The sequence below is a fragment of the Ahaetulla prasina genome, chromosome 4, assembly GCF_028640845.1.
Source record: "Ahaetulla prasina isolate Xishuangbanna chromosome 4, ASM2864084v1, whole genome shotgun sequence".
Lineage (NCBI taxonomy): Eukaryota > Metazoa > Chordata > Lepidosauria > Squamata > Colubridae > Ahaetulla > Ahaetulla prasina.
The window spans coordinates 148,548,252-148,576,134 of record NC_080542.1 but is presented as its reverse complement, the minus strand read 5'-3'; the positions used below and the strand labels follow the sequence as shown (position 1 = coordinate 148,576,134).

The 27,883-nt window shown below is 45.2% G+C and overlaps 1 protein-coding gene across 2 annotated transcripts; it reads left to right on the top strand.

Moving 5' to 3' along the window:
- The first annotated feature begins 42 nt into the window (after window positions 1-42).
- LOC131198940 (adiponectin receptor protein 1) lies at window positions 43-27,883 on the top strand. Of its 2 annotated transcripts, XM_058184275.1 has the most exons (8): window positions 43-188; window positions 9,484-9,712; window positions 14,624-14,740; window positions 16,289-16,460; window positions 18,217-18,403; window positions 20,104-20,291; window positions 20,420-20,613; window positions 23,071-27,882. In XM_058184275.1, exons 2-8 carry the CDS (start codon window positions 9,572-9,574, stop codon window positions 23,197-23,199), a joined length of 1,128 nt encoding a protein of 375 aa, XP_058040258.1. In that variant the 5' UTR covers window positions 43-188; window positions 9,484-9,571; the 3' UTR covers window positions 23,200-27,882. The 2 variants fall into 2 exon arrangements, with proteins under 2 accessions (XP_058040258.1, XP_058040257.1); XM_058184274.1 differs by lacking the exons at window positions 43-188; window positions 9,484-9,712 and adding an exon at window positions 10,391-10,637 and having other exon boundaries at window positions 23,071-27,883.

Here is a 27,883-nt window from a genome sequence, read left to right as displayed (position 1 = left end):
GTCGGCCATCTTGTCCCCGCGAACTCGGGATTCGCCGCCTTCTCCAAAACCGGGCCGGAGAGTCCCGCCTCTTCCGGCCGAGCCACTTCCGGTGCTGTGGGAATGTAGCGGAGACAACGGCTGAGGAGAATCGCTGGAGCGGAGGAGACGCTTGAAGCTGGCCGTCTGACGCGGCAAATCCCGTATAGGTGAGGCCGAGGCTTCTCTCACGGAGCCGACGTTACAGGTCCCGAAGGCCGTCGGGCGTCTCCTTTTTCCGGGGGGCCGGAGGGTAAAGCCCATGGTCCCCCACCGTCCCCTCTTGAAGTGGGGGCGCTCATTTTTCCCGCCCTCCCCTCGTTACCTCACGACGCCTATCTTCCGCAGCCGGGCAAAACGAACAATTGGGGATGGGTATTATGGTGGTGGTGGGTGTCTTGCTTGAGAGGGAGTTGGACTAGATGACCTCCGAGGTCCCTGCCAGCCCTGTCATTCTCCAAAGGTATCCTGCTTGGTTGGGGTTGGACTAGATGACCTCGGAGGTCAGTTCCTACTCTGTCATTCTTTGATTCTGTAAACGTCTCCCGGTGGAGCAGTGGGTTGGACTAGATGATCTCTGAGGTGTCTTCCAAGGCTGTCATTCTCTAAAAGTGTCCTCCTTGAGTGGGGTCCAACTAGATGACCTCTGGCAACCCTTCCAACTCTGTAAGGGTCTCCTGTTTGAGCAGGGGGTTGTATTAGATGATAGATGGACAGAGATTCAGGTAGAAAGAAGATAGATTAGAAAGAGGATGGATGGAAGATAGATTAAATGATATAACAAAGATGGTTTAGATGTTTATGTCTCTGTGTGTATAGTCACACCCACTTGCCACCCATCTGCCTCTCCAAAGCACCTCTGGGCAGCTTATCTGGGTTTCCATCCACATCTCATAAACCAGGTTTCGGTCCCGAAAGTCACCCTGGGATTGACAGGAACCAGTCCTGCCACCTAAATCTCCTTTCCTTCCTCCTTGGGGTATAGTTAGTTGCCTACATAGGTTGTGGGAACACTGCCGAGGGTGGTACATTGTGTAACGTCTGCAAATGGCTTTGAGTTAGATTTAGAGAAAAAAGTCCCTTTGTTTCAGGGCCCTTGTAACTTTGAGCCATTGCTAAACGATGGGCCTCTGGTGGCTCAGACTGCTAATGCAGTCTGTTATTAACACCAGCTGCTTGCAATTACTGCAGGTTCAAGCCCCACCAGGCCCAAGGTTGAGTCAGCCTTCCATCCTTTATAAGGTAGGTAAAATGAGGACCCAGATTGTTGGGGGCAATAAGTTGACTTTGTATATAATATACAAATGGATGAAGACTATTGCTTGACATAGTGTAAGCCGCCCTGAGTCTTCGGAGAAGGGCGGGATATAAATGCAAATAAAAAAAACACGAATTGTCATAAGTCGAGGCCACTGTACCCATTGCCAAGCATCTGAATTTCGATCATGTGACCATGAGGATGCGACGGTCGTAAATGCGAACAACTGTCATAAGATCTGTTTATCAGTGGCATTGTAACTTCAAATGGTCACTAAACGAGCAGTTATAAATTTAGGTACTTAGCTTGTTCCTTGCTTGTTTCTCCGCTGATCAATTTTTAGTTTTTCGCTGGTCAATTTTTACTTTTTAGCTCAAAAGTTTCAACCATTTCTGCTCAAGCCGCCTTTAAAATTTGTAAGTAAAGGGTTCTATCCTTTTTTCAAAGTTGCATCACTGATCTGTGTTTTTTATTTCTATTTCTGGCCTTTAATTGTTGGGATGCCAAAATAGAAATGGCTATAAAGTCTTTTCCTCTAATTTTAATTATTTTTTTAGGTTTTTATTTCTCTTTTCATCTGTAATTTGATATATTTAGTTCCCTGGTTCGAATTTAACTGGCTCACATGCTCAGATGATATTTGCTTGATCTATATATTTTATGCAGAAACCATAGCATTTTTCTTCAGGGAGTCCTCGACTGCACAATGACTCATTTAGTGACCGCATGAAGTTCCAAGGCACTGAAAACCGTGACTTAGCACCATTTTTCACACTTAACGACCATCACAGCAATCCCCGGGGTCCCCCAATTGAAATGCAGATGCTTGGCCACCAGCTCATATTTACGAACGTTGTAATGTCTCGGGGGGGGGGGAATATCATGTGATCCCACCTTTTTTGTGACCTTTGGATAACTTATTTTAACAACATGCAGGGATTCCCTGAACAGTGGCCAGAAATGTCATAAAATGGAGCAGAACTCCCTGAAGGAATGTTTCTCTTAGCAACAGAAATTTTGGGGTTATGTTGTGGTCATAAGTCCAGGACAGCTTTTTGTAGAAACCGCGGTATTTTTAATGTCCAAAATTATAAGAAAACTTGAGTGGATATTCATGTGGGATGAGGCATTTTAATCTTCCTATATTTTTATTCTCATCTTTATGTTGTCCTTAACGGAGCCCCAAATTTATGTTGTTAAGTGAAACATTAGCTAAGGGAGCTTTGCTCCATTCAATGATCTTTCTGGTCATGGTTGTTAGGCAAATCTCTGCAGTTCTTCAGTTTGTCAGTGAAAAACAGTCGCTAAGTCACCTTTTTCCGTACCAATGCAACTTTGAACTGTCATTAGATGAACGTCCATAAGTGGAGGACTGCTTGTGGGGAAATCACAGCTGTTTTTTTTTTCTAGTTTTAACGTCCAAAACTGTAAGGAAGTAAACTGAGTTGGATGATGGATCTGAACTTTTTAATTTTCCTATAATTCCCTCCCCACTCCTCATCTTTATGTAACGCAGATAGTCTGGTACTTTAGAAAGGTAATTATGATCTTGGAACACTGTTGCTAAGTGACACGGTCAGAAACTAAGGAACATCAGTGCTAGGAGGGAGAGGTTTTTGTAGAAATGAGGAGGAGGACTGTGAGGTCCTTGGTGCTCTCTGAGCTTGGTGGTTTGCTTGCAGACGTTTCGTGACCCAACTAGGGAACATCATCTGGTCTGGAAGGATGGGGGTATTGCTCTCAATTTATATACCATCCCTTCCAGCACTGATGATGTTCCCTAGTAGGGTCATGAAACATCTGCAAGGAAACCACCAATCTCAGAGAGCACCAAGGACCCCATAGTCCTTCTCCTCCTCCAGATAACAAAGTTGGAAGGGACCTTGGAGGTGGTCTAGTCCCCCTGCTCGAACAGGAAACCCTCCTCCTACACCACCACCTCCAAATAACAGAAATATAGAAGGGACTTTGGAGGTCTTCTAGTCCAGCCCGCTCCTAAATCAGGAAACCTGACACCATTCCAGGCAAATAGTTGTTCAATCTCTTCTAAACCCACTCTTCTTAAAAAGCCAGTCTGTCTGGGACACTTTGCCTTCTACCGGAAAACAGGACGCACCTGTGCGCATGAAGGAAACAGCTGCTTTTGGGGAGAGGCCCGGCACACCTTTCCACCTGGAGCAAAATGAGAAATGTGTTTCGTGCCGAGGTGGCCAGACGCCCCCACCCGTCTTTCCTTTCTTATCCTCACCCAGGAAAGACGTTTCTTCTCTCTCTTTTGCTTTCTTTTGAGTTCAGATTTCTTTCTAAAATCACTTTGGATAGAAGAGACTGGGAAGCTCCTCAGTCTCTGAGCTTGGCGGTTTTCTTGCAGATGTCTCGTGACCCGAATAGGGAGCATTGTCAGTGCTAGAAGGAGATGGGTTTTGCAGACAGGAGGAGGAGAGGGAGGAGGAGGAGGACTGTGAGGTTCTTGGTGCTCTCTCAGCTCGGTGGTTTTCTTGCAGACATTTCCTCTTCCATCATCAGTTGTAGAAGGAAGTAGGATTTGCAGAGAGGAGGAGTGGGGGGCAAGGGTCTCCTTTCTGATCAGGGGATTGAACTAGAAGACTTCCAAGGTCCCTTCCAGCTGGGTTATTCTGAGAAGGAGGAGGAGGAAAGGGTTTCTTGCTTGAGCAGGGGGTTGGACTACAAGACCTCCAAGGCAGGGGTGAAATGCTACCTGTCACATCAGTTTGGGCGAACCGGTAGTATAAAAATGCTACCAATTCATCCAAACTGGTCTTTCCGATGATCAGCTGTGCCACATGATTTATATTCGCTAGAAATATAACTTTATCTTACCTTCTTAAGCCTCCTTTTTTCACCTGAAGTGCCTGTTTGGCGCACACTGTGTACTCGCACACAGCAAACTGGTGGCAAACCTCGGAGGATTTCACCACTGCTCCATGGTCCCTTCCAACTCTGTTATCTGGAGGAGGAGAAGGACTGGGGGGTGGGTCCTTGGTGCCCTCTGAGCTGGGTGGCTTCCTTGTAGAATGTTTCGCGACCCAACTGGATAATGTCATCAGTGTTAGAAGTGAGAGGTGTTTGTGGAGGGGAGGAGAAGGGTCTCCCGCTTGAGTAGGGGGCTGGACTAGAAGACCTCCAAGGTCCCTTCCAACTCCGTCATTCTGTGCAATTTCAACTTCCTCATTCATTAGCCGCTGTGGGTTCCCACCACCACCGCCACCAATTCTCAATCTGCACCTCATCCTTTCCAGGAAGAGACGTGGTCAGTTCTCTTCCTGGGGTGGAGAAAAACTAATCACACAATGGAGAGTCCGTCACAAAGTGCCAAAAGCAACTCCTTTTTACGACCTCGGAACCTTCTCTGTATCATCTTCTCTCCGTCCACCTCTCCTGAGCTGAGCTACCCCAAAAAATAAGAGCAAATCCTGCAGTTAGTCCTCACCTTATGACCGCAATTGAGCCCTAAACTTATGTTGCTAACCGAGACATATTTGAAGTGTGCTTCGCCTCTGCTTTACGACCGTTCTCACCGCAGTTGTTAAGCAAATCTGTCTCCCCCTGCTCATCAGAAGGTCACAAAAGGGGATCGCGGGATGCCGCCACTGTCATAAATACAAGTCGGTTGCCCAGCATCTGAATTTCGATCGCACGACCAGGATTAGTTGTTTAGCCAGTGACACGGTTGTTAAGTGAATCTGACTTTCTGCTCCTCAGAAGGTCGTAAAGGGGGATCGCAGGACACCCCCGCCCGGGGCCACCGCGACTGTTGTAAATACAACTCGGCTGCTGAGCATCTGAATTTTGATCCCACGACAGTCGTTAGGTGTGGGAAATGATGCTAAGTCCCTTTTTTCTGTGCCTTCTTAATGGTCGCTAAGTGAACCATGGTAAGTAGAGGACTGCTTTGATAGATACAGGCAGGTGGATAGATAGATAAATAGAAACAAAGACATGAATTTTGGAGGGGGAGGAGGGCGATGGGGTCTTTGGTCTCTCGGTTTAACTGTACAGAGAGTACTCAACTTACGACCACAGTTGAGCCCGATATTTCTGTCACTAACTAGAGACATTTGTGAAGGTAGCTTTGCCCCGTTTTACGACCTGTGTCACCACCATTGTTAAGTGAATCCCTGCAGTTGTTAATTGAGTCCCACGGTTATTCAGCGGATCTGACTTCCCCCTTGAATTGGCTCCTCAGAGTTTTGCTCTGTTTTACGACTGTTTGCACCGCCGTTGTTAAGTGAATCCCTGCAGTCCTTGAGCGAAGTGAGACGGGTGTTAAGCAGGCTCTCTGCTCTTCCGAAGAAGGTCATGAAAAGAGGATCATGTGACCCCGGGTAGCTACAGCCGTCATAAATATGGGTCGGTGGACAAGCGTCCGAATTTTGGTATATGTGAGCGTGGGGAGGACGCAACGGTTGTTAAGTGTGAAAAACAGTCATATTGCCAGTTTCTTTCAGTCCGTTGCAACTGCGAACGGTCACTAAGTGAACCATTGTAAATCGAGGACTAGCTGTGCTGTGAATAGCTAACAGCAGAGATTGTATATTTTATTTCTTCATGAAATACAGATAGCTCTTGACTTGCAACGGTTCGTTTAGTTATAATGTTCCAAGTTACAGTGGCATTAAAAAAAGCAACTTATGACCGGTTTTCACACTTAACAACCATTGCAGCATCCAAGGGGTCACGTGAACAAAACTCAGACTCTTGGGCACTGACTCATATTTATGATGGTCACAGCGTCCCGGTGTTATGTGAGCCTCCTTTTGCGACCTGATGAGCAAAGCCCGATTCACTTAATAACCATGTGCCCAACTTAACAGCTGCATTGATTCACTCAACAATGGTGGCAAGAAAGGTAGTAAAATGGAGCAAATCTCACTTAACAATTGCCCGGATTAACAGCCGAAATGTTGTCAATACATGGCAAACTTTGATCCTACAAAAGGGATGTTGGGATGGTTGTAGGCGCAGGGACCATTAGCTGGTTGCTAAACAAACTAAAGGACTGCCGAGAGAGTGGATAATAATTTTGCAACTCAGCTGCGTTGTTGTGTATTGCGGGTTTCCCTTCTGAACGCCTCCCTCCCCGATTGTGCAGCCTCTTGTGAAATGAGGTTGCCAGGACAGGAACGGTGTCACGTGGGTTGTGTAACACAAAGAAAACCCACAGCACAACACAATTTGGACTTTAAGAGTGGGGGGGGGGCAGAGGGGGGATTATAGTCTATTATAAACTATTTGGGGAAATCTCGACCTGTTACGATGCATTTTTAGATCAATACTGCTTTTTTTAACCTTTTTTGAAGGAACAAATGGAGAATGCGGAATTTAAAACTGATTTTTTTTTTCTAAAATAGATAGGATAATAACCCAAAGATGTATAAAATATATGTAAAATACTTTGTATATATAATATATATACATGTCTATATGTGTGTATGTATATATATATATATAAGACAAAAATATATAAAATATAAAATCACAAAATACATAATATATAATATATATAATGTATTATAAAGTGTGTGTATAATAGGATAATGTAAAAAAATTCTAAAACATATACCAAATATATATTTTGTATACATATGTATGTATCTGTTTATGTGAGTGTGTGTGTGTGTATACATGTACATATACGTATACATACATATGTATGTATTTATGTATGTATGTATGTATGTATGTCTTGGCATACCCGTGAAAACCTATGAAAACACACACACACACACACACACGTACATTATATATATAGGCATGCTTTGAGAGGTGAGCTCTTCGACTCCCAGAATCCTTTTTACTATTATCCTCAATCAGGATGGGTTTAATTTAAATCTAGTCAATTTAAATCATGATTTAAATCACTTGTAAAAAGGCTTAATTTAAATCGGCTCAATTGAAATCATAATTTTTAAAGAGCAGCTGTCATCTCTGTCCCGCAGTAGCTGCTCCTTGTGAGATTTTAAACCATCCAAACTTTGTACTCACTAATTTGACAGACAACCCTGACGTACAAACCAAGAAGGTTTATTGAATTGCGTTTGCAAAGGCAGGCCTCCACCTCCCTTCCCAATCTGGATTGAGATCCTGAAGCGTACTTTCCAAGTTTCACATCACGTGTTCCACACAATATACGTCATACACCTAAGATCCATTAACATTCTGTGTTCCTGAACCCCTGCCTTGTGACAAGAGGATCTACCTTATCTTGTCTTTTACCATTTGTCCGGAGCCCTTGAACAAACATTCAGATCGGGCTGACCCAGAGCGATTAGCTCTTTTATCATTTGTGGTTTTTATTTGGCCTTGCTAATGAGGTGAAGGGATATAATAACTAATAATAGAATATAATATACTAGTCTACTAGAATTAGTAGAAACTTGTTATTCTGTAACCATTAGGTTCCTGTAATACATATTTGATATATTATGACTTTATATTTGTGTCTCGTGTAACAAACATACACTGTTATTAGGCCTCTGTAAAGTATCTGGTATTTTGTCAAACATATGTCCCCACCATTTGATCTGAACCTATATCAGTCTTCTTCCTATTGTTCTTGTGCCATCCAAGAGCATTGTACTTATCTCGGTTGGAAGTACAGACATCATCTGGGGGATAATTTACACTTTTAGAATAGAATAGAATTTATTGGCCAAGTGTGATTGGACACACAAGGAATTTATTTTGGTGCATAGGCTCTCAGTGTACATAAAAGAAAAAGAAAAAAAATATCTTCATCAAAGGTACAACATTTACAACACAAATGATGGTCATAGGTTGCAATTTAACCCTTAGTGTTAAATTGCAACCTATGAATGTCACCAGAACGTGACATTCACGTTGCTATCACGTGACTTAGTGATAGCAACAAAAAGTTACAGTCGTACAGTCATAAGTGGAAAGAGATTGGTGATGAAAACGATGAGAAGATTAATAGTAGTGCAGATTTAGTAAATAGTGAGGGAATGATTTGTTTAGCAGAGTGATGGCCTTCGGGAAAAAACTGTTCTTGTGTCTAGTTGTTCCGGTGTGCAGTGCTCTATAGCGTCGTTTTGAGGGTAGGAGTTGAAACAGTTTATGTCCAGGATGCGAGGGATCTGCAAATATTTTCACGGCCCTCTTCTTGATTCGTGCAGTATACAGGTCCTCAGTGGAAGGCAGGTTGGTAGCAATTATTTTTTCTGCAGTTCTAATTATCCTCTGAAGTCTGTGTCTGTCTTGTTGGATTGCAGAACCAAACCAGACAGTTGCTTCAGCCCTGACTTACACCTTTGATCTGTGTAAGCTCCATTTCCACCAGCACCAGAGGGCCAAATGAGCAATTAGGAGAACAAAGGGATGCTCAGGGAAGAGATAACGCTAATTGGGAGGCTTCTATTCCTTTGCAGGGCAACAAGGAATACACAAACCTAAACTAAGAGGCCAGAACTGGGCACTAAGCTGACGTCTCTGGGGCTATCAAAAGGACGCCATACCTTCCCCAAGGGGTGGCTATCTCCTCACATGCATTGTATCTGCATGTTCTGGATAGAGTCCCACCCAGTATTTTGCTTTTGGCCATGAATAAAATCTGCTTCTTTTTGCAAGCCTCATCTTGAGTCTCTCTCTTTGGCGTTCTGGTGACTCAAGTACATTTTGGGACCTTACAGAGCTTGCAGTAAGCGCTACTGACTTTATAATTCTTTCTTCTTCTTTTTTTTTTGTTTACATTTATATCCCGCCCTTCTCCGAAGACTCAGGGCGGCTTACAGTGTATAAGGCAATAGTCTCATTCTATTTGTATATTTTTACAAAGTCAACTTATTGCCCCCCCAACAATCTGGGTCCTCATTTTACCTACCTTATAAAGGATGGAAGGCTGAGTCAACCTTGGGCCGGGCTTGAACCTGCAGTAATTGCAGGCTGCTGTGTTCTAATAACAGGCTTCTAACAGCCTGAGCTATCCCGGCCTCATCTTCTGATACATTTTATAAAAAAGTAACTTTCCATCCATTCTCACATCCTCTGACCTGCTGTTGACTCACTGAGAGTCCCATTCCCTTTGATGCAGCAAGGAGACAAGGCGGGGGGGGGGGTCCATGGCGGGCAGCAGGTGAGTGGATGCCCGCTAACAGGGGCTGCTTCTGCGGTGGAGTGAGACTGATTTTGAAAATAATTTGCTTTATTTTGTTTTTATTTTTTTATAGGGAGAACTGGGGTTCTTGGCGCCCCTCCCCCCCAAAAAGCTTCTTAGCTTTTGCACCCGCGCCGGCCTGGTGCCTGCATGGTGACCCGATGGCATCCCGCAAAGGATCGGCCACCAGTCCCGGAAACGCACCCGTTGGCAATGGCCGAGATCGGGAAGACGTGGAGCTGGCCGAGCTCGGACCCCTTTTAGAGGAGAAAGCCGGTCCGGGAACATCCCGTTCGGCCAATGTAAGTATGGATTTCCTCAACACGGAGGTGGGAAGATCAAGGCAATAAAGTATGAATTGATGGATTAATTCAAGTATTGAAGCTTCTTTTTGCAAGCCTCATCTTGAGTCTCTCTCTTTGGCGTTCTGGTGACTCAAGTAAATTTTGGGAGCTTACAGAGCTTGCAGTAAGCGCTACTGACTTTATAATTCTTTCTTCTTCTTTTTTTTTTTGTTTACATTTATATCCCGCCCTTCTCCGAAGACTCAGGGCGGCTTACAGTGTATAAGGCAATAGTCTCATTCTATTTGTATATTTTTACAAAGTCAACTTATTGCCCCCCCAACAATCTGGGTCCTCATTTTACCTACCTTATAAAGGATGGAAGGCTGAGTCAACCTTGGGCCGGGCTTGAACCTGCAGTAATTGCAGGCTGCTGTGTTCTAATAACAGGCTTCTAACAGCCTGAGCTATCCCAGCCTCATCTTCTGATACATTTTATAAAAAAGTAACTTTCCATCCATTCTCACATCCTCTGACCTGCTGTTGACTCACTGAGAGTCCCATTCCCTTTGATGCAGCAAGGAGACAAGGCGGGGGGGGGGGGTCCACGGCGGGCAGCAGGTGAGTGGATGCCCGCTAACAGGGGCTGCTTCTGCGGTGGAGTGAGACTGATTTTGAAAATAATTTGCTTTATTTTGTTTTTATTTTTTATAGGGAGAACTGGGGTTCTTGGCGCCCCTCCCCCCCAAAAAGCTTCTTAGCTTTTGCACCCGCGCCGGCCTGGTGCCTGCATGGTGACCCGATGGCATCCCGCAAAGGATCGGCCACCAGTCCCGGAAACGCGCCCGTTGGCAATGGCCGAGATCGGGAAGACGTGGAGCTGGCCGAGCTCGGACCCCTTTTAGAGGAGAAAGCCGGTCCGGGAACATCCCGTTCGGCCAACGTAAGTATGGATTTCCTCAACACGGAGGTGGGAAGATCAAGGCAATAAAGTATGAATTGATGGATTAATTCAAGTATTGAAGCTTCTTTGCAGCCAGCCCAGTGAAAGAGACTGAAGGAGGGACGGAGGCCCACTGCATTTGGGGTGGAAGGCTGCCTTGGGATTTGTCATGGGGGGGAGGGGGGAAGAGGGGGGGATAATCACCAATTCAGGCTAAAGAATGTTGAGTGGTAACATTTATTTGGGGTATCAGTTTAAAATTTAGATTTATTAAATTTAGATTTATGAATTTAGAGGAAAGAAAAGAAAAGGAAAAAAAGATAAGGAAAGGAATAAAAAGGAAAGGGAAGAGGAAAGGAAACATGAATAAGGGAAGGAAGAAGGAATAAGAGGGAAGGAAGGAGAGGGAAGAAGAGGGAAGGAAAGAAATAGGAACGAAAAAGAAGGCAGGAAGAGAGCAAGGAAAAAGAAGAGAGAGAGGGAGACGAAGCAGGAACGAAAGGACGGAAGGAGGAAAGAAAGAAAGAAAAGAAATTTTCCCTCCTTTGGCCCTGGAACTTGTTATGCAGAACAAATGTGTTTAAAAAGAACCCTCTGAAAATTCAAAAAAGTTAAAAATTAAAATTAAACCTTGGTGTTCTAGCTTGAAACAACTGATTTGGGCAAAATCTCCTGCTGACAACTGGAGCCTGCAAACATCCTAAGAAATTCACAAAGGAGCATTTGTAGATGGATGGATGGATGGATGGATGGATGGATGGATGGATGGATGGATGGATGGATGGGAGGGAGGGAGGGAGGGATGTGTGTGTGTGTGTGTGTGAGAGAGAGAGAGAGAGAGAGAAACATGATGATGAGAAAGAGATGACAGGTAGGCAGGCAGGCTGGCAGAGAAAGATGGAGAGAGAGAGAGAGAGAGAGAGATGATAGACAGACAGACAGTGTCAGGAATGGCTCCTTTCAATAGTCAAGAAAGAAAAAACCCAACTCCATTGTTGTTAGAGAAAGGTACTTTTACTGAGTATGAACTGAAGGCAAACAAAATGAAAGCAAGCTCTGAGGTGTTTGGTGCGGAATACACATATAAGAAATATGCCTCAAGCCCTCTTCCCTGTAGTCCAGTCAGTCTTGTCCAATCCATGTCCCCCCTAGGTGTCGCGTGGGGTGCATCTTGAGATGGTTTTATCCCTCTTCATTTTAAAGTTTTGTTTCTCTTCCAGCACTGTTTTCCTCCCTTCCCATTACCATGACAGCCGTAGCAAGCTAGGTAATAAAAGCCTAATCCAACAGACAGTATAAAGCAATAAAACAATAAAGGTGTAGCAAATAAACTGGTAGCAAGCGGAGGCTGACAGACAGAGATTATAAAAAATGAGAGATAAGATGAGATAGCAGAAAGACAGATTAGCAAGAGAGAGGGGAGAGGTGATAGATGTTGGGGAGTGAGAGATGAGATGATAGATAGATGATAGGTAGATGGAGGGGGAGAGATAGATAAGAGATAAGAGAGATGACATGTTAGACAGACAGACAAAAACGGAAAGACAGAGAAGAGATGGATATGGGAGAGGGGATGGGAGAGAGACAGAAACAGGAAGAGAGATGGATGGATGGAGATAGATGGAAGACAGGCAGAGGGATAGATAGGTTAGAGGGATGCATGGATAAGAGAGGGCCGTAATAGCTCAGGCTGTAAGGAGCCTGTTATTAGAACACAGCAGCCTGCAATTACTGCAGGTTCAAACCCGGCCCGAGGTTGACTCAGCCTTCCATCCTTTATAAGGTAGGTAAAATGAAGACCCAGATTGTTGGGGGGGGAATAAGTTGACTTTGTAAATATACAAATAGAATGAGACTATTGCCTTATACACTGTAAGCCGCCCTGAGTCTTCGGAGAAGGGCGGGATATAAATGTAAATAAAAAAAAAAGAGAGACAAAGAGAGATGGATGGATTGATAGATTAGCGATAGAGAAATAGAGAGGAAGAGATGATAGAGATTATAATGGATGATAGATGATAAGAGAAAGATGAGATGATAGAGGGAGATGATAGATATTATAGGGAGGGAGAGAAAAAGAGAGAAAGATTATTTTTTGTGTATGCAGAATCTTGCTCTCTTACTCACTGGGAGAGCTGGCCATCAATATTTAACTGAGGTTTAAAAGCAGTGAATTCTCTTAGTTGGCCTTGTGTGACATTTGAGTGTTTATCTGCTTTTTGCACTTTGGACTGTTTTAAACATCTTTTTCTGAATTTCTCAGCAAGCACAAATGTCCCAAACCCCAGTTGCGGAACCCCAAAAATACGAATTAAATCACATTGTCTTCCAATGCAAATCCCTGGATTTTGGCCTCCGTTCCTGGCTTGCTTTACGAGTTGCTCTGTTTGCATTTTAAACTTCTTTTCCTGCCCTAAAAATAGCCAGTTTTGCCAGGAATGAGGAGGAAAAAAATGTTTTCTTTGACATTTTGACTTGCTGCTGCAGTTTGCCAGTGTGAGTTATTCCCTTTTTGCTGAAGGAAGAAAGCATCTGGGCTGTAGATCCGGTCCTCGATTTACACCCTCCATTGAAACCACACTTTCTGTCGTTAAGCAAGACAGTTATTCAGCGGGTAGCCCCTCGTTCTACTACCTTGTTTGCCTTCTTTGAATCTCTGCAGTTGTTGAGGGAACCAGGCAGTTGTTAAACAAAGCAAAGGCAGTGAAAAAAATGATTTATGGCTTATGACCATCACAGCATTCCCTAGGGTCAGGTGATCAAGATTTCGGTGCTTGGCCACCATCACATTTTTATGTGGCTTATACTGTCCCTGGGTCATGTGATCGACATTTGCAATCTTCTCACCCAGCAAAGTTAAGAGGAGAAGCCGGATTCATTTAACGGCCGCACGATTCACTTAACAATTTCAGTCATTTGTTGAACTATCATGAGAAGAGAAGGGAGGGGAGGGGAGGGATTGGAATAGGGAGATTGGAATTATTATTATTTTTGCATTTATATCCCGCCCTTCTCTGAAGACTCAGGGCGGCTTACATTGTGTCAAGCAATAGTCTTCATCCATTTGTATATTATTGCCCTCAACAATCTGGGTCCTCATTTTACCTACTTTATAAAGGATGGAAGGCTGAGTCAATCTTGGGCCTGGTGGGACTAGAACCTGCAGTAATTACAGGCAGCTGCTGTTAGGGGCCACAGAGGCCCCTGAATTGGACAGAAGGAAAGGGAAGGAAGGAAAGGAAAGAAGAAAAGGGAAGGAAAGATGGAAAGGAAAAAAGGAGATGAAGAGAGGGAAGGGTGGAGACGACAGAAGGAGAAAGGGAGGATGGATGGAAGGAAGGAAGAGAGCAATATAAAGAAGAATCGAGGGAAGGAAGGGTGGAGAGGAAAGAAAGGAAGGAGAAAGGGATGGATGGGTGAAAAGAAGAAAAGAAGGAAGGAAAAAAGAAGAGTACAAGGAAGAGGAAATGGAGAGAGAGAGAGAAAAAGAGAAAAGAAAGAAAGAAAGATTGACATTTCTGAGCAAGCACAAACCTCGCAGAGCCCAGCTGCCACATCCTGAAAACCAGAATTCAAGTCCCAACTGGGTTCATGCATATAGTCCTTGGCTTAAGGAGCACAACTGAGCCCCAAATTTTTGTGGCTAAGCAAAACATCTGTAAAGTGAACTTTGTCCCATTTTACGACCTTTCTTTCCCCAGTGTTAAGTGAATCCCCTTCAGCTCATAAATTAATCATGTGACCCTGGGGATGCTGCAAAAGTTGTAAGTGCGAAAAATGATCATAAGTCGCTTTTTTCAATCCCGTTATAACATTGAATGGTCACTAAACAAGCGGTCGTAAATTGATGACTGCCTGCATGGCGTTTTTTCAACCAATCAACCCAAAGGGGCCGCTGAGTTTGCATAGCTCTGGGTTCGAGAGAGCATCCCGAGACCCCTTTTGTCGGACATTCACACCTTCGCGATCTCTCTCTCTCTCCGTAGAACCCGTGTCAGCCATGCCCGGCTACTCAGGAGGAAGAGGAGGAGGAAGTAAGGGTCTTAACCCTCCCCTTGCAAGCCCACCATGCTATGGAGAAGATGGAAGAATTCGTCTACAAGGTAATTCATCGGTTGTCTGAGACGGAGCCCAGTTCCTCGTTCGGAGGAAGGAGAGGGTCATTTTCCCGCAGGAATTGGCGAGCTTTTTCTCACGAGAAAAAAATTGAGCACAGAGCGGCATCAAAGGGGGGAATTATGAGGATTTCCACCAGACCAGGAGTGTGAAATTGATTTCATTGAGGGCCAGATCAGCATTGTGGTTGTCCTCTGTGGGCCAGGGGGAAGGGCGTGGCCATCACACACACACACACACACTTGTGAAAGGCCAGAGACGCTGGTTCAGGCACAGCACTGACCTGAATCCTTGTGGCATCCATGAGATGGGCCAGGCTGAGGCAATGCTGGTCCAACGCCTCCTGCGCGCGCATACGTGCCAGGATGGGCCTGTGGGGGCCTGCGCACGCCACCTATGCACACACGTGCACACTGGGGTAGCGTGGGCCAGGCTGAACCCACACGGTCCGGTCCCTTATGGTTTCCAGGACAGCCGCATGGACTGGATCTGACCACGTTGGACTGACAACCCTACACTAGGCTTCCTGTGCCAGAGGAATGCCAAACTAGGCTTCCTGATAACGCCGTGGGAAAGAATGGAAAAAAATGGATTTACCCCACCCTGGTACATGGCGGGACAACGGCATCTCGAATGTCCTCGATTTACGACCGTAACAGGACCCAAAATCTGACGTTGCTGAGCGAGACAGTTGCAGAGGGGACTTTGCCCATATTACCGCCTTGTTGAGGGAATTGTTGCCATTGTTAAATGAGCTTTGACCACCCCCTTAACGTCCGTTCCTGCCGCGGTTGTTAAGCGAATCACTGCAGTTCATAACTTCATCACACATCAAAAATTTGAACCAGTTTGTGAGCGCCCAAATTCTGATCACAGGGAGGCTGCGACAGTCGTAAGTGGGAAAAACGGTCCCAAGTGACTTTTTTCCGTGCTGTTTTAACTTTGCTCACTAAATGAGTGGTTGTAAGTTGAGGACTGGTCATTAAATGATCTAAGTCATAACTCAGGGATGGTCACTAAACAATTGTTGTAAGTCGAGGACTACAGCAGTTCATTAGTGACCGTTCAAAGTTCCAACAACACTGAAAAAACTTGACAGGATTGTTTTTCACACTTAACGACCGATCCCCGTTGGTCACATTATTTACATTCGGGTTCGTATTTATGACGGTTGCATTCTCTTGGGGCCCCATTTTGCATTCTTCTGACGAGCCAAGTCAAGGGGGACATTTGACTCACTTAACAACCGTCTTCACTTAAGACATGTGGGGAAAAAAGTCATAAAACTCATTTTACACATTTCTCGCTGAGCAACATAAATCCTGGTCTCCATCATCTTTTTGTTGTTTCCTCTTCAACGATTGTCTCACTTTGGGGCAAATTTGGTAGAGGTGTTTTTGGGGGGGGTTGGGGAAGGAATCTGACTCAAGGCCCATCGTTTAGCCTTTCCTGGAGAGCTGGACCCACACCACCCCTACAAGGTAGGCTGAGCCGAGCGTGCTGGGTGAAAATAACCCGATTTCTGTGTCTCGCAGGTCTGGGAAGGGCGGTGGAGGGTCATCCCCTATGATGTACTGCCAGACTGGCTGAAGGACAACGATTACCTGCTTCACGGACACCGCCCGCCCATGCCGTCGTTCCGCGCCTGTTTCAAAAGCATCTTTCGCATCCACACCGAGACCGGCAACATCTGGACCCACCTGCTTGGTGAGACCGGCCATCGTTTCCACAAAGCGAGGACTAACACACACACACACCCCAAAAAAAAAACGCCACCAAAATTAAATTCCATTCCTTCCTGTGGCTTTCCTTTCCTTCGCCCATCTGAAATCAAGGAATTTAATCCGGCCGGGATCCGAGTTCGAATCTTGCCCTGGCTAAGGCATTTTCATCCAGCCTGAAGAACAAATGAGAAAGATATCCTTTCTGATCTAGATGGAGTAGCATCCTAATTATAGGGATTTTTTTCCCCCACCATAGTTAAGCAGATTGTGGTCACTAAGTGAATCTTGCTGTCCCATTGACTTTGCTTGTTGGGAGGTTGGAGACGGCGATCACGTAACGGTGGGAGGCCGCAACCATGGCAGATAGACCCTGAATTTTGATCACGGGACCCTGGGGATGTTGCAACGGTCATAACTGCGAGGAGGAGGCGGACTGGTCATCAGTCATGTTTTGCCCCGTAACTTCGAATGGTCGTTAAATGAACACGGGTCGTCCTTGAGTTACAAGAGTTCGTTTACAACTGTTTGAAATTACAAGGGCACCGAAAATAGCAACTTATGACCGTTTTTCACACTTACGACCATCACAGCATCTCCACGATCATGTGGTCAACATTCAGATACTTGGCAACCGATTCATAATTACGACGGTAGCTCAGGGTTACGTGATCCCCTTCTGCAGCCTCTGATGAGCAACATCAACTGGGCAACCCAGGTTCACTTATCAACCGTGTTACTAACTTAACGACCATGGCTAGAAAGGTTGAAAACTCAATAACTGTCTCACTTAGGAGTAGAAATGTTGGGTTCAATTTTGGTCGTAAGTCAAGGATTACATATACAGAACAGATGGTTCCCTTAACAACGGGGGACATTCCCTTAACGACCACTACAAAATCATGAAATCAATTTGGCCACTGGGGGGCAACCTACTTTACCGCCATCATGTGGGCGACCTGCTTTACGACTGTCACATCTTTACGACCGCAATGGACATGTTCTGTTACAGTCGTAAATGGAGGTCTGTCTTTAATTTAAATGGGCGCCGTGTTGTGCAGATTTCACACAAAAAACAAAAGGGTGCTTTATCGAGTCCTGTTTTGTTTATCTTCTTTTTTTTGTAGCACACAATCGCATTAAACACACATACACACACAGCCTGAGTGAAGCCTTGTGGATTAAAACATTGGGCTGATCACAGGGCGCCTGACTCTGCACCCTGCTGCGGGGAGGGATTACTTGCTTCGGAGTCCGTCGATCTTAAGCTGCTTCTAGCCGAAGGAAGTCACCTTGATTTCACATTCATTGTTGTGATTTTTTCATCAAGTAGCTTATTCCTTCTTGTCAGCAGTCCTTGATTTATGCCCATTCGTTTTAGGACATGGCTAAGGGCTTGTCCTCGCACATACGTCTCTTCGTTATAGTTTTATCCGCCCTTAATTATTTTGTCAGTGATTCAAGGCAGCGAATGTCCCTAATGCTCCTTCCTCCTCCTTTCCACCCCCACAACAATGGCCCTGTGAGGTGGGTTGGGCTGAGAGAGAGAGGGAGAGGGAGGGAGGGAGGGACTGGCCCAAAATCACCCAGCTGGCTTTCATGCCCAAGGTGGAACTAAAACTCACCACCTCCCAGTGATTGGCCCAAAGTAATGCAGTCAGATTTCGAGCAGGACTAGAACTCCCCGTCTCCTGGTAATTGGCCCAAGGTCACCTCCCTCCCTGTTTCCTCTTCCCCAACAGGCTTCGTCCTCTTCCTGTGTCTCGGGGTCCTGACCATGCTGCGTCCCAACATGTACTTCCTGGCGCCCCTGCAGGAGAAGGTGGTTTTTGGGATGTTCTTCCTAGGCGCCGTGCTATGTCTCAGCTTCTCCTGGCTGTTCCACACCGTCTACTGCCATTCGGAGAAGGTGTCACGGACGTTCTCCAAGTGAGTGTGCCCAGATGGGCTTCGGAGGTAGTCATTGACTTATGATGGTTCACTTAGCGACCATTCCAAGTTACAACATCACTTGTGGGGAAAGCAACTCGGGACTGTGTTTCACACGTTACGGCCTCCCCGTCATCCAGACTCAGACGCTCGGCAAGCAAGTCGTACTTACGATGGTCGCAGCATCCCAGGGGTCAACGGCACTGGGAAAAAGGGACTTAGGAAGGTTTTTCACACTTACGACAGTGATGTGATCGTCATTCGAATGCTTGTCAACCGACTCGTATTTATGACCGGCAGGGTTCACGTGATCTCCTTTTGGCGACCTTTTGACAAGCCAGGTCAATGGGGAAGCCAGATTCACTTAATGACCGTGTGACACACTAAACAACGGCAGTGGTTCGCTTAACGACTGTGGGGCAGAAAGGTCATAAAAAGGTCAAACAAAGCTCACTCAATGGCTGTCTTGCTTAGCGACGTCAATCGTGGGCTCGATTGTGATCCTGAGTCAACGCTTGGCAAAAAATACGTGCCAGTTGCCAAGCAGCCAAATAGGTCGTAATGTGATGGTCATAGGTGCAAGGACCCAGCTGACAGTCCTTGACTTACAACCAGAAGTGGGAGCGAATTTCCATTCTTAAGCAAGGCAGTTATGAAATGGGTGGCTAACTTTTTTTTTGCCTCAGTTATTTAGCAAATCTATGACGTTATTAAGCGAGTTGCTTAATTGTTAATCTTATCTGGTTTACCCTGTAGACTCGGCTGGTCAGAGGCCGGTGGTGAAGGCCGTAAAACCGCAATCAAGGGTCCCTGGGATGTTGTGACCGTCATAAATATGATCTAGTTGTCCAGCACTGGAGATTTGATCACACGACCATCATAAGTTTGAGCACCAGTGGCAAGTCCCCCCCCACCCTTTTTTTTCCCAGTACAGGTGGTCCTTGAGTTACGACTGCTATTGAGCTCAAAATTTTTGTTGCTAAGAGAGACATTGGTTGAATGAATTTTACCGTTTTATGACCTTTCCTGCGACCGGCGTTAAGTGAACCACTGCCATTGATAAGTTAGTCACACAGATGTTAAATGAAATAGGCTTTCCCATTGCTTGTCAAAAGGTCGCAAATGAGAATCATGTGACTCCAGCAACTGCAACACAAGTATGAGTCAACTACGGGGGGGGGGTCGCTCACATGACCATGGTCATAAGTGTGAAAATCGCTCGTAACTAACATTTTTCAGTGCCATCGTAACACCAGACAGTCACTAAATGAACTGTTGTAAGTCGAGATGACACCCTGGGCCAGAGATATAAACAGTGTGAATCCCAGTCCAAGAATACAATGTCCTTGACTTACAGCCAGAATGGTGCCCCAAAATAATGGATATTCTTAATTGAAAATTTGTTAAGTGAGTTTTGTCCCGTGTAATGACGCTTCTCGCCACGGTTGTGAAGGGAATCCCTGCGGTTGATACATTAGAAACCTAGTTAAGTGAATGTGGCAGAATAACCCAAAATTGGAAGAGGGACCTCGTAGGTCATCTAGTCTAATCCCTTTGAATGGTCACTAAAGGGACTGTTGTAAGTCCGGGGCTCCCTGTACTATCATAATCACCCGTGTTCGTTAAGCAAACGGTCATAAGGCAAGGACGGTTTGTATTTTAATTTTTTAATGACGCCGAGCCTACTCTCTCCATCGTAGGTTGGACTACTCAGGAATCGCCCTGCTGATTATGGGAAGTTTTGTCCCGTGGCTTTACTACTCCTTCTACTGCTCGCCCCAGCCGCGACTCATCTATCTGTCCATCGTCTGCGTCCTGGGCATATCCGCCATTATCGTGGCCCAGTGGGATCGCTTCGCCACCCCCAAACACAGACAGACCCGAGCAGGTATGGACGTTGTTTTCCACTCCCAGAATCCCCCAGCTGGCTTGGTTTCAGAAGAGTGGACTTTGGAGGCTAAGCTGTGGCAGGAACACTTTCCTCACACACCGACGGGCCTCTCTTTCCCTTCTCAGGGGTCTTCCTCGGGCTGGGCCTGAGCGGCGTGGTACCCACAATGCACTTCACCATCGCCGAGGGCTTCGCCAAGGCCACCACGGTGGGCCAGATGGGATGGTTCTTCCTGATGGCTGTGATGTATATCACCGGAGCCGGACTTTACGCAGCTCGTATTCCGGAAAGATTCTTCCCGGGCAAATTTGACATCTGGGTGAGGGGTTTTCGGGGAGGGGGTGGGTGGGTGATTTTCATGGGGTGGAGGAGACAGTGATGGGACTTGTACTTGGACCCATCTAGATGAGTTGGGGGAAAAACCAGCAACATGGGCGGTCCTCGTCTTACGACCAAAATGGAGCCCATAATGGATTTCTTAAATAAGAATTGGTTAAGTGAGTTTTGTCATTTCTTGCCACTGCTGTCAAGGGAATCCCCTGCAGTTGATCAGTTAGTAATCTGGCTTTTTGTATCCGTGCCATTGCAAACTTCGAATGGGGCATCGGAATGTGGATCCACGTGATCATGGTCGTAAGTGTGAAAATCACTCATATCTCTGAAAAATAGCCATTCGTGTGAAAAAACAATCATAACTGACTTTTTATAGTGCTGTTTTAACTTTGAACGGTCAGTAAATGAACTGTCATAAGTCAAGGACTCCCTGTAGAGATGAGACACACCCCCTGGCCAGAGGTGCAAACAGCGGGAAAATCCCACTTAAAAAATAAAGGGATTCCTCGTCTTATGACCACAATGGAGCCCCCAAATGAATGTCCTTAAGTGAGAATCGGTTCAGTGAGTTTTTATCCTGTTTTACGACATTTATTGCCATGGTCGTTAAGGGAATCCCTGCAGTTAAATAAGTTAGTAACCTTTGCAACAGAACAGATCCCAGCCACGGTGTACAGGGGAGTCCTCGACTTACGACAACAATGGAGCCCCCAATTTCTGCTGCTAAGCAAAATGGTTTTGAAACTTTACGACACGGTTCTCAAGGGAATCGCTGCAGTTGTTAAGTCAGTAACACGGTCGTTAAACGAATCTGGCTTCCCCGTTGACTTTGCCTGTCAGAAGGTCGTAAAAGGGGATCAAGTAAACCCTGGAATACTGTGACCGTCATAAATATGAGCCAGTTGCCAAGTGTCTAAATTTGGATCACTGGGTGACCACTGGTGTGCTGCAACGGTCGTAAGTGTGAAAAATGATCCTCAGTCCGTTTTTTCAGGGCCGTTGTAACTTGAAGATCACTTAATGAACGGTTGTAAGTCAAGGACTCCCTGTATCAGTGTGTGAGATTTTAAACCATCCAAACTTTGTACTCACTAATTTGACAGACAACCCTGACGTACAAACCAAGAAGGTTTATTGAATTGCGTTTGCAAAGGCAGGCCTCCACCTCCCTTCCCAATCTGGACTGAGATCCTGAAGCACGTTTTTCAAGTTTCACGTCACGTGTTCCACACAATATACGTCATACACCTAAGATCCATTAACATTCTGTGTTCCTGAACCCCTGCCTTGTGACAAGAGGATCTACCTTATCTTGTCTTTTACCATTTGTCCGGAGCCCTTGAACAAACATTCAGATCGGGCTGACCCAGAGCGATTAGCTCTTTTATCATTTGTGGTTTTTATTTGGCCTTGCTACTGAAGCTTTTGCAGTAAGAGTTATTGGCATAAAATACTTTATAATTCTTGTGATACATTTTATAAAAGAGTAACTTTCCATCCATTCTCACAAGTGTATATTGCTGAACCGATCACAGGGAGACTTCAAAGAGGGTTTTTTTCTTTGTGCAAGAAAATGTTTTCAGGCCGTCCTCGACTTACAACCTTAACAGAGTCCTTCCATTCCAGTCATCAGTCAGGCTGGCCGTAGAGCAGGTTGCTCTCCAGACCAACCTGGTTTTACGACCTGATACATGTTGCAGTGTTTAACGGAGATTGAGATTGTTAAACGAAGGCCATAAACATGAGTCGATGGCTGAATGCTACCATTGCAGTCACATGACTGTGGGGCACATTGTCATAACTTCTCAGCCACTTCTAGCGGTACAGCGAAACTTCAAACGGATTGGCCGTAAGTCAGAGACTACCTCTGCTATCAGTTTGAACCCAGACAGGCAGGGGAGAATGGGCTGTTTCAAAAAGGTCATCCCCTGTGATATGTATGTGTGTTGTTTACGTGTAATTGATAAAGTCAATACGGGTCCTCAAAAGCGGATGAATCTCATGTGAACCCCGGAATGCTGCGACCGTCCTAAGTATGAGTCAGTTGCCAAGCGTCTGAATTTTGATCATGTTGATCATGGGACAACAGTCATAAGTGTGAAAAATGGTCAGAAGTCAGTTTTTTGACATAACTTTCCACTGTCGCTAAATGAACTATTGTAAGTCAAGGACTACCCATACATAAATCAAAACTCTGCCCATTTTTAGCAGGTCAGGTAACTCATCCATTCCGCAGACAGAATAACATTTAGTGGTCTCAGCAACCAAAAAATGTGGTAGCTTAGGACACAGATCCCAACCCATTACACGCGGAACTGGAACTTCAGACCGGGGATTAGGTAGGATATAGTAAAGTCAGGAGGTGGGTACCTTTCGGCGAAACCGCGATCCTTGCCGTCATTATTCTCCTTGTCTTGAGTGGGTTTTTTTGCCTTTTCTGCAGTTCCAGTCCCATCAGATCTTCCACGTCCTGGTGGTGGCCGCGGCCTTTGTCCACTTCTACGGCGTCTCCAACCTGCAAGAGTTCCGTTACGGATTGGAAGGCGGCTGCACGGATGACTCGCTGCTCTAAGGATCGTGAGAAACAATCTCAAAAAGTTCCCGAAGAGCTTTTCCGGCGGACTTCATCTTTCTCAACTTAAAACCGAAAGATAGGTTGTTGGGTTTTTTTTATTAGAAACAAAACTTGACACAACGTTGACTGCGCCTGGTGTTTGAAGCCTGGTGAGAAAGGAGAGCGGGGTTGCTCATTTCTGAGGCTCCTCCGCATTCTTGACGAGACAGCACACGGCTCGTCAGATTCCTTGTTTCCCGTCGGGAATGTCTCGCTCAGCAACGATAGCTCTGACGAAGAATCCCCGGGCTATCCCGCCGACATTTGTCTTTCTTGACAAAAATCATGTACAGCTAAAAGGAAAGTATTGAATATTTAAGAAGTAGTTTTACAAGTGAGGTGCTGCCCGTCGGCTTCTGGATCCTGACGTATCGTCGAGGGAGCTGGGAGCCGGCCGCGAGGTGGGATTCAGTGTTGCCGAGCTGTGACTTTCGGTGTGGAGATGATTGGAATAAACAGTCTGAAGCTGTGGATAATGGGGTGCTGGGGAATCGGGTCAAGGGAGGGGGGGGGTTGTCTTCAAGGTGTGCACGCATCTACTCAATCCAGAGTCTTAGCCTGGAGATTTTGCTTCTGACGACCATGGCCCTTTTGCTGGATTTTCCATGTCCCATCCGAGCCACATGCATTGATTTTCCCAACCGGCTATTTTGTCTCGCCGTGCAGAAGAAAGGGAGGATGATTTGAAGGGGGTTGAGTTTCTGGTTTGCAAACGGCATCTATGCCGACAAATAAAAAGAGGTGGAGCAAAGTTATGGCAAGATTTTTGCTGAATAGACACAGATATAGAAAGCTGCCATGTCTCGCACTGCTTGGATCTAAGAGCAGAGATGGCTATGAGAGTGAATTGTCCACCTGAACTGGTCTTCCCAGAGTAACCCTGCTTGGTCTTCCTCCTACTCCATCCAACTTTCTGGCTTGTGCTTGTTGGTTTCCTTGCAAATGTTTCACGACCCAACTAGGGAATATCATCAGTGCTAAAAGGGGTTTGCTCTCTGTTTATATATAATCCCTTCTAGCACTGATGATGTTCCCTAGTTGGGTTGTGAAATGTCTGCAAAGAAACATCCAAGCTCAGAGAGCACCAAGGACCCCACAGTTGTTCTCCGCTCCCTCCTCTTCTCTGCACACACCACTCCCTTCCAGCACTGATGATGTTCCCTAGTTGGGTCATGAAACATCTCTGAGAAAACTAGCCAGCTCGGAGAGCACCAAGGACCTATTCTTGTCTGTTGGTATTTCTTACTTGGTTTGTTCAGATATTTCCTAGGGTATCTCTCGTTACCTAAAAGCTTGCTTCAGTTGGGTGCTATTGTTGTTCGTCCCTTTTCCTGCATTTAATTGTAGGTTGTGTAAGAGGAGAGCTGTGTCTATACTGTGTCCAAAATTAGGAATCTCAAAGCCCCTTTTCCATCTCAACAGATTTTATTAAAACGAATCGGCTTTTGTGAGTTGCAGAAAGCTGATACCTTTGAACACAACTTGTGAGTTGGAAATAATACGAATGGCGTTATCCTTCCCATCTGCCAGCGATTTCCTGATAGGACGAGTCCAGCTGTGAGTTTACTTCTTACCCCTTTCTTAGCAAAAAAAATATCAGCTCTGCCCTCGTACAATCGTGGTGGCACACACCTCGTTGTATAGACAGCAAAGGCCCTCCTGTTATTTCAGACGGATTACACAAATGAGATTAGGCTTGCCATGTGTGGAGAGTACAAATCAGCCTCTTCTGGCTTTGCACTTTCCAGCTTGTCACTTTCACCTCTGCAGGTTCTTGCACAGAAGTTGCACTTTATTGTATGAAGATCTGTTAAGAGTGTGCAAGGTTTTGGATGCAAACTGGAAAAGATGCTGTGGAATGCAGAGAGGTAGCATTGTCCCAGCAAGAGAGGTAGCTGCTTTCATGAGCTTGGACTCAATGCAGGGTTGAGATTTAGCTGCTTTCATAGGCTTCAAATTTGTGCTTGGGTGTTGAGGTGTAGGTGCTTTAATGAGCTTTGAACCAGCACATTTTGTTGAGATATAGCTACTTCAATGAGAATTTAAACAGTGTTGGCTGTTAAGATGTAGCTGTTTAACAAGCTGCAAACCAGTGCTGAATTTTAAGATATAACTGCTTTAATGAGCTTCTAGCCAGTACCAGATTGTTGAAATGTAGCTGTTTTCATAGGCTTCGAATTTGTGCTGGGGTGTTGAGATGTAGGTGCTTTAATGAGCTTGGAACCAGCAGAGGTTGCTGAGATATAGTTATCTTAATGAGCATTAAAGCAGTGCTGGATGTCACTAAATGAACTGTTGTAAATTGAGGACTACCAAGACTTCTCATTTAGCATTCCTTTGGGGACCAGAGAATGGAATAAAAACAGGTTTTGTGTTACCTCAACACTGCCTAAACCAGTTGTCAACTTGTCGGTCCTTCAGAGGACCATTTGCGGTCCACACAACTTGGCATGCAGTGGCTTTCTTCAAATCGAGCAACTTGAAAAATGTATGGACTCTGATTCCCAGCATTCCCCTGCCGGCGTTGGGGATTCTGGGAGTTTAATTCCTGACATGCTGGTTGGACAATTCTGGGAACAGAACGCTGCACATTTTCGTGTTCCCACAGGGGAATCAACCCTCCGCTGTGGTTTCGGTTCCTTTGGTGAGACAGATCAACACAAGAAGGATTTTTTTTTTCTTTTGAAAGTCCGCAGGACGGGCTGAGACCAAACATTTTGCGTTTTTGGCCCAAATATCCAAATCTTCCCTAAAAATTTATCATCAAGTTAGCACTGATGATAAAAGCTCTCCATCCAGGAAGGACATAAACTTCCATCTCGGTCTTCTTTCAAAATTAAACAATTAAAATTTGCCTTTAAAACAGTTCAAGTAGTCCTCAAATTTCAACCATTTGTTTACAGGCTATTAGAAGTTACGACTATTTGAAGTTGTTATTTGAAAAATGATTTGCGGCTGATCCTCACACTTACGACCAGTCCTCACACTTACCACTGTCGCAGTATTTCCCCAGTAAGGTGATTGATCTCCAGGTGTCTGGCGATGGCATGTATTTATGACCGTTGCAAGGTCATGTGACCGCAATTTGCGACCTTCCCAGCCTGGCTTCCGACAACCAAAGGGAATGGGTGAAAGCTCGATTCGCTTAACAACCACTTGATTCATTTTAACAACCGTGGCAAAAAAAGGTAAAATGGGTGTGACTCACTTGCTTAGCAATGGGAAATTCCTAATTTCTGGGTTCCTTGGTATGCTCCGGCAGACATTTCATGACCAAACTAGGTAACATCATCAGTGCAATCCTGTGAAAGTCTCACCCCAATTGTGGTCGTAAATCGAGGACTGCTCAGCCTTATTCACCGGCCTTCCCCACATTGTGTTTGGTTTGTCAATCTTGGGAGCCAAGGATGGAAACAGCTGACTTAAAAAGCTGAAAAAAGTTTTTAAACGGAGCTCATCGATAAAGTACAATGTCACACAAGTGCCCAACCACAAACGTGCAAAAGATACAAAGACACAACTGTCTGGTAGCAGGCAGGTTGCATCCGGTCGCAGCAACGAAACGAAACGTCCAACAAAAGTGGTTACCTCTGGTCTTCCTTTGGCCACCCAGCAACTTTTCAAACACCAGATGTGTGTCTGTGTGTGTATGTGTGTGTATGTTTGTGTCCCGCAGGCACACACAAACACACCCTCTTCAGCAGGAGAAGGCAGTGCCCAGAATAAAGATACAATTTGATCCTGTATGTTGCTGGCCCTTTGCAGGAAACCACCTCACACTGTCCGAAGAAAAGAAAACTTTGTTTTCGTAGCAAACACCCGAAAGGCTCTGCAGATGCTAGCTATACAGGTAGTCCTTGACTTACAACTGTTCATTTATTGACCGACGTTACGGCACTGAAGTAACTGACTTAACGTCTGGTTTTCACATTATGACCGTTGCAGCAACCCCATGGTCATGAGATCAGAATTCAGGCACTTCGCAAGTAGCTCATATTTATGACCCCATTTTCTGACCCCCTGATAAGCAGAGTCAGTGGGGGAAAGCCAGATTTGCTTAACGGCCACATGATTCACTGGACAACCGCACTGATTTCATTCACAATAACCATGACAAAACAGGGTTGTAAAAACGTGGCAAAGTTCACTTTAAAACAGCTGCCATGGCTTAACCAGGGGCTCGATTGTGGTCGTAAGTCAAGGACTCCTATCAAGGACCCAGGTAGAAAGATTTCAGAAAATTATATTGGTGAGGCTACCCCCCCTCCCCTTCCCAAGATGATATTTTTAAAAATGTTACAAGAAAAGTGGGGTTTTAAGGTAATTTAGAGGGTAATAGAAGTAGTAAACCTATGTAATAACTTGAGATATCAAGATATATATATATATATATTTATGAAAGGAACTAAAGTGATAGCTGGTGCAAAAATCTTATTAACACCTCGCGGTAATGATCGGGATAATGTGGATTATTATGTAGGTGTAAATGTTCAGTTATAAGAACAGATGCGTTTGGCATATTTCTTTTTTCGACAGAGACGATGCCTTCGTAACAACGAACCTTTTTTTCTGCAGTTTGTAAACTAGCCAAGATTGTAAAGAGGTTTCTCAGCAATAAAAAAAAACCCTTTTTAAATTATTA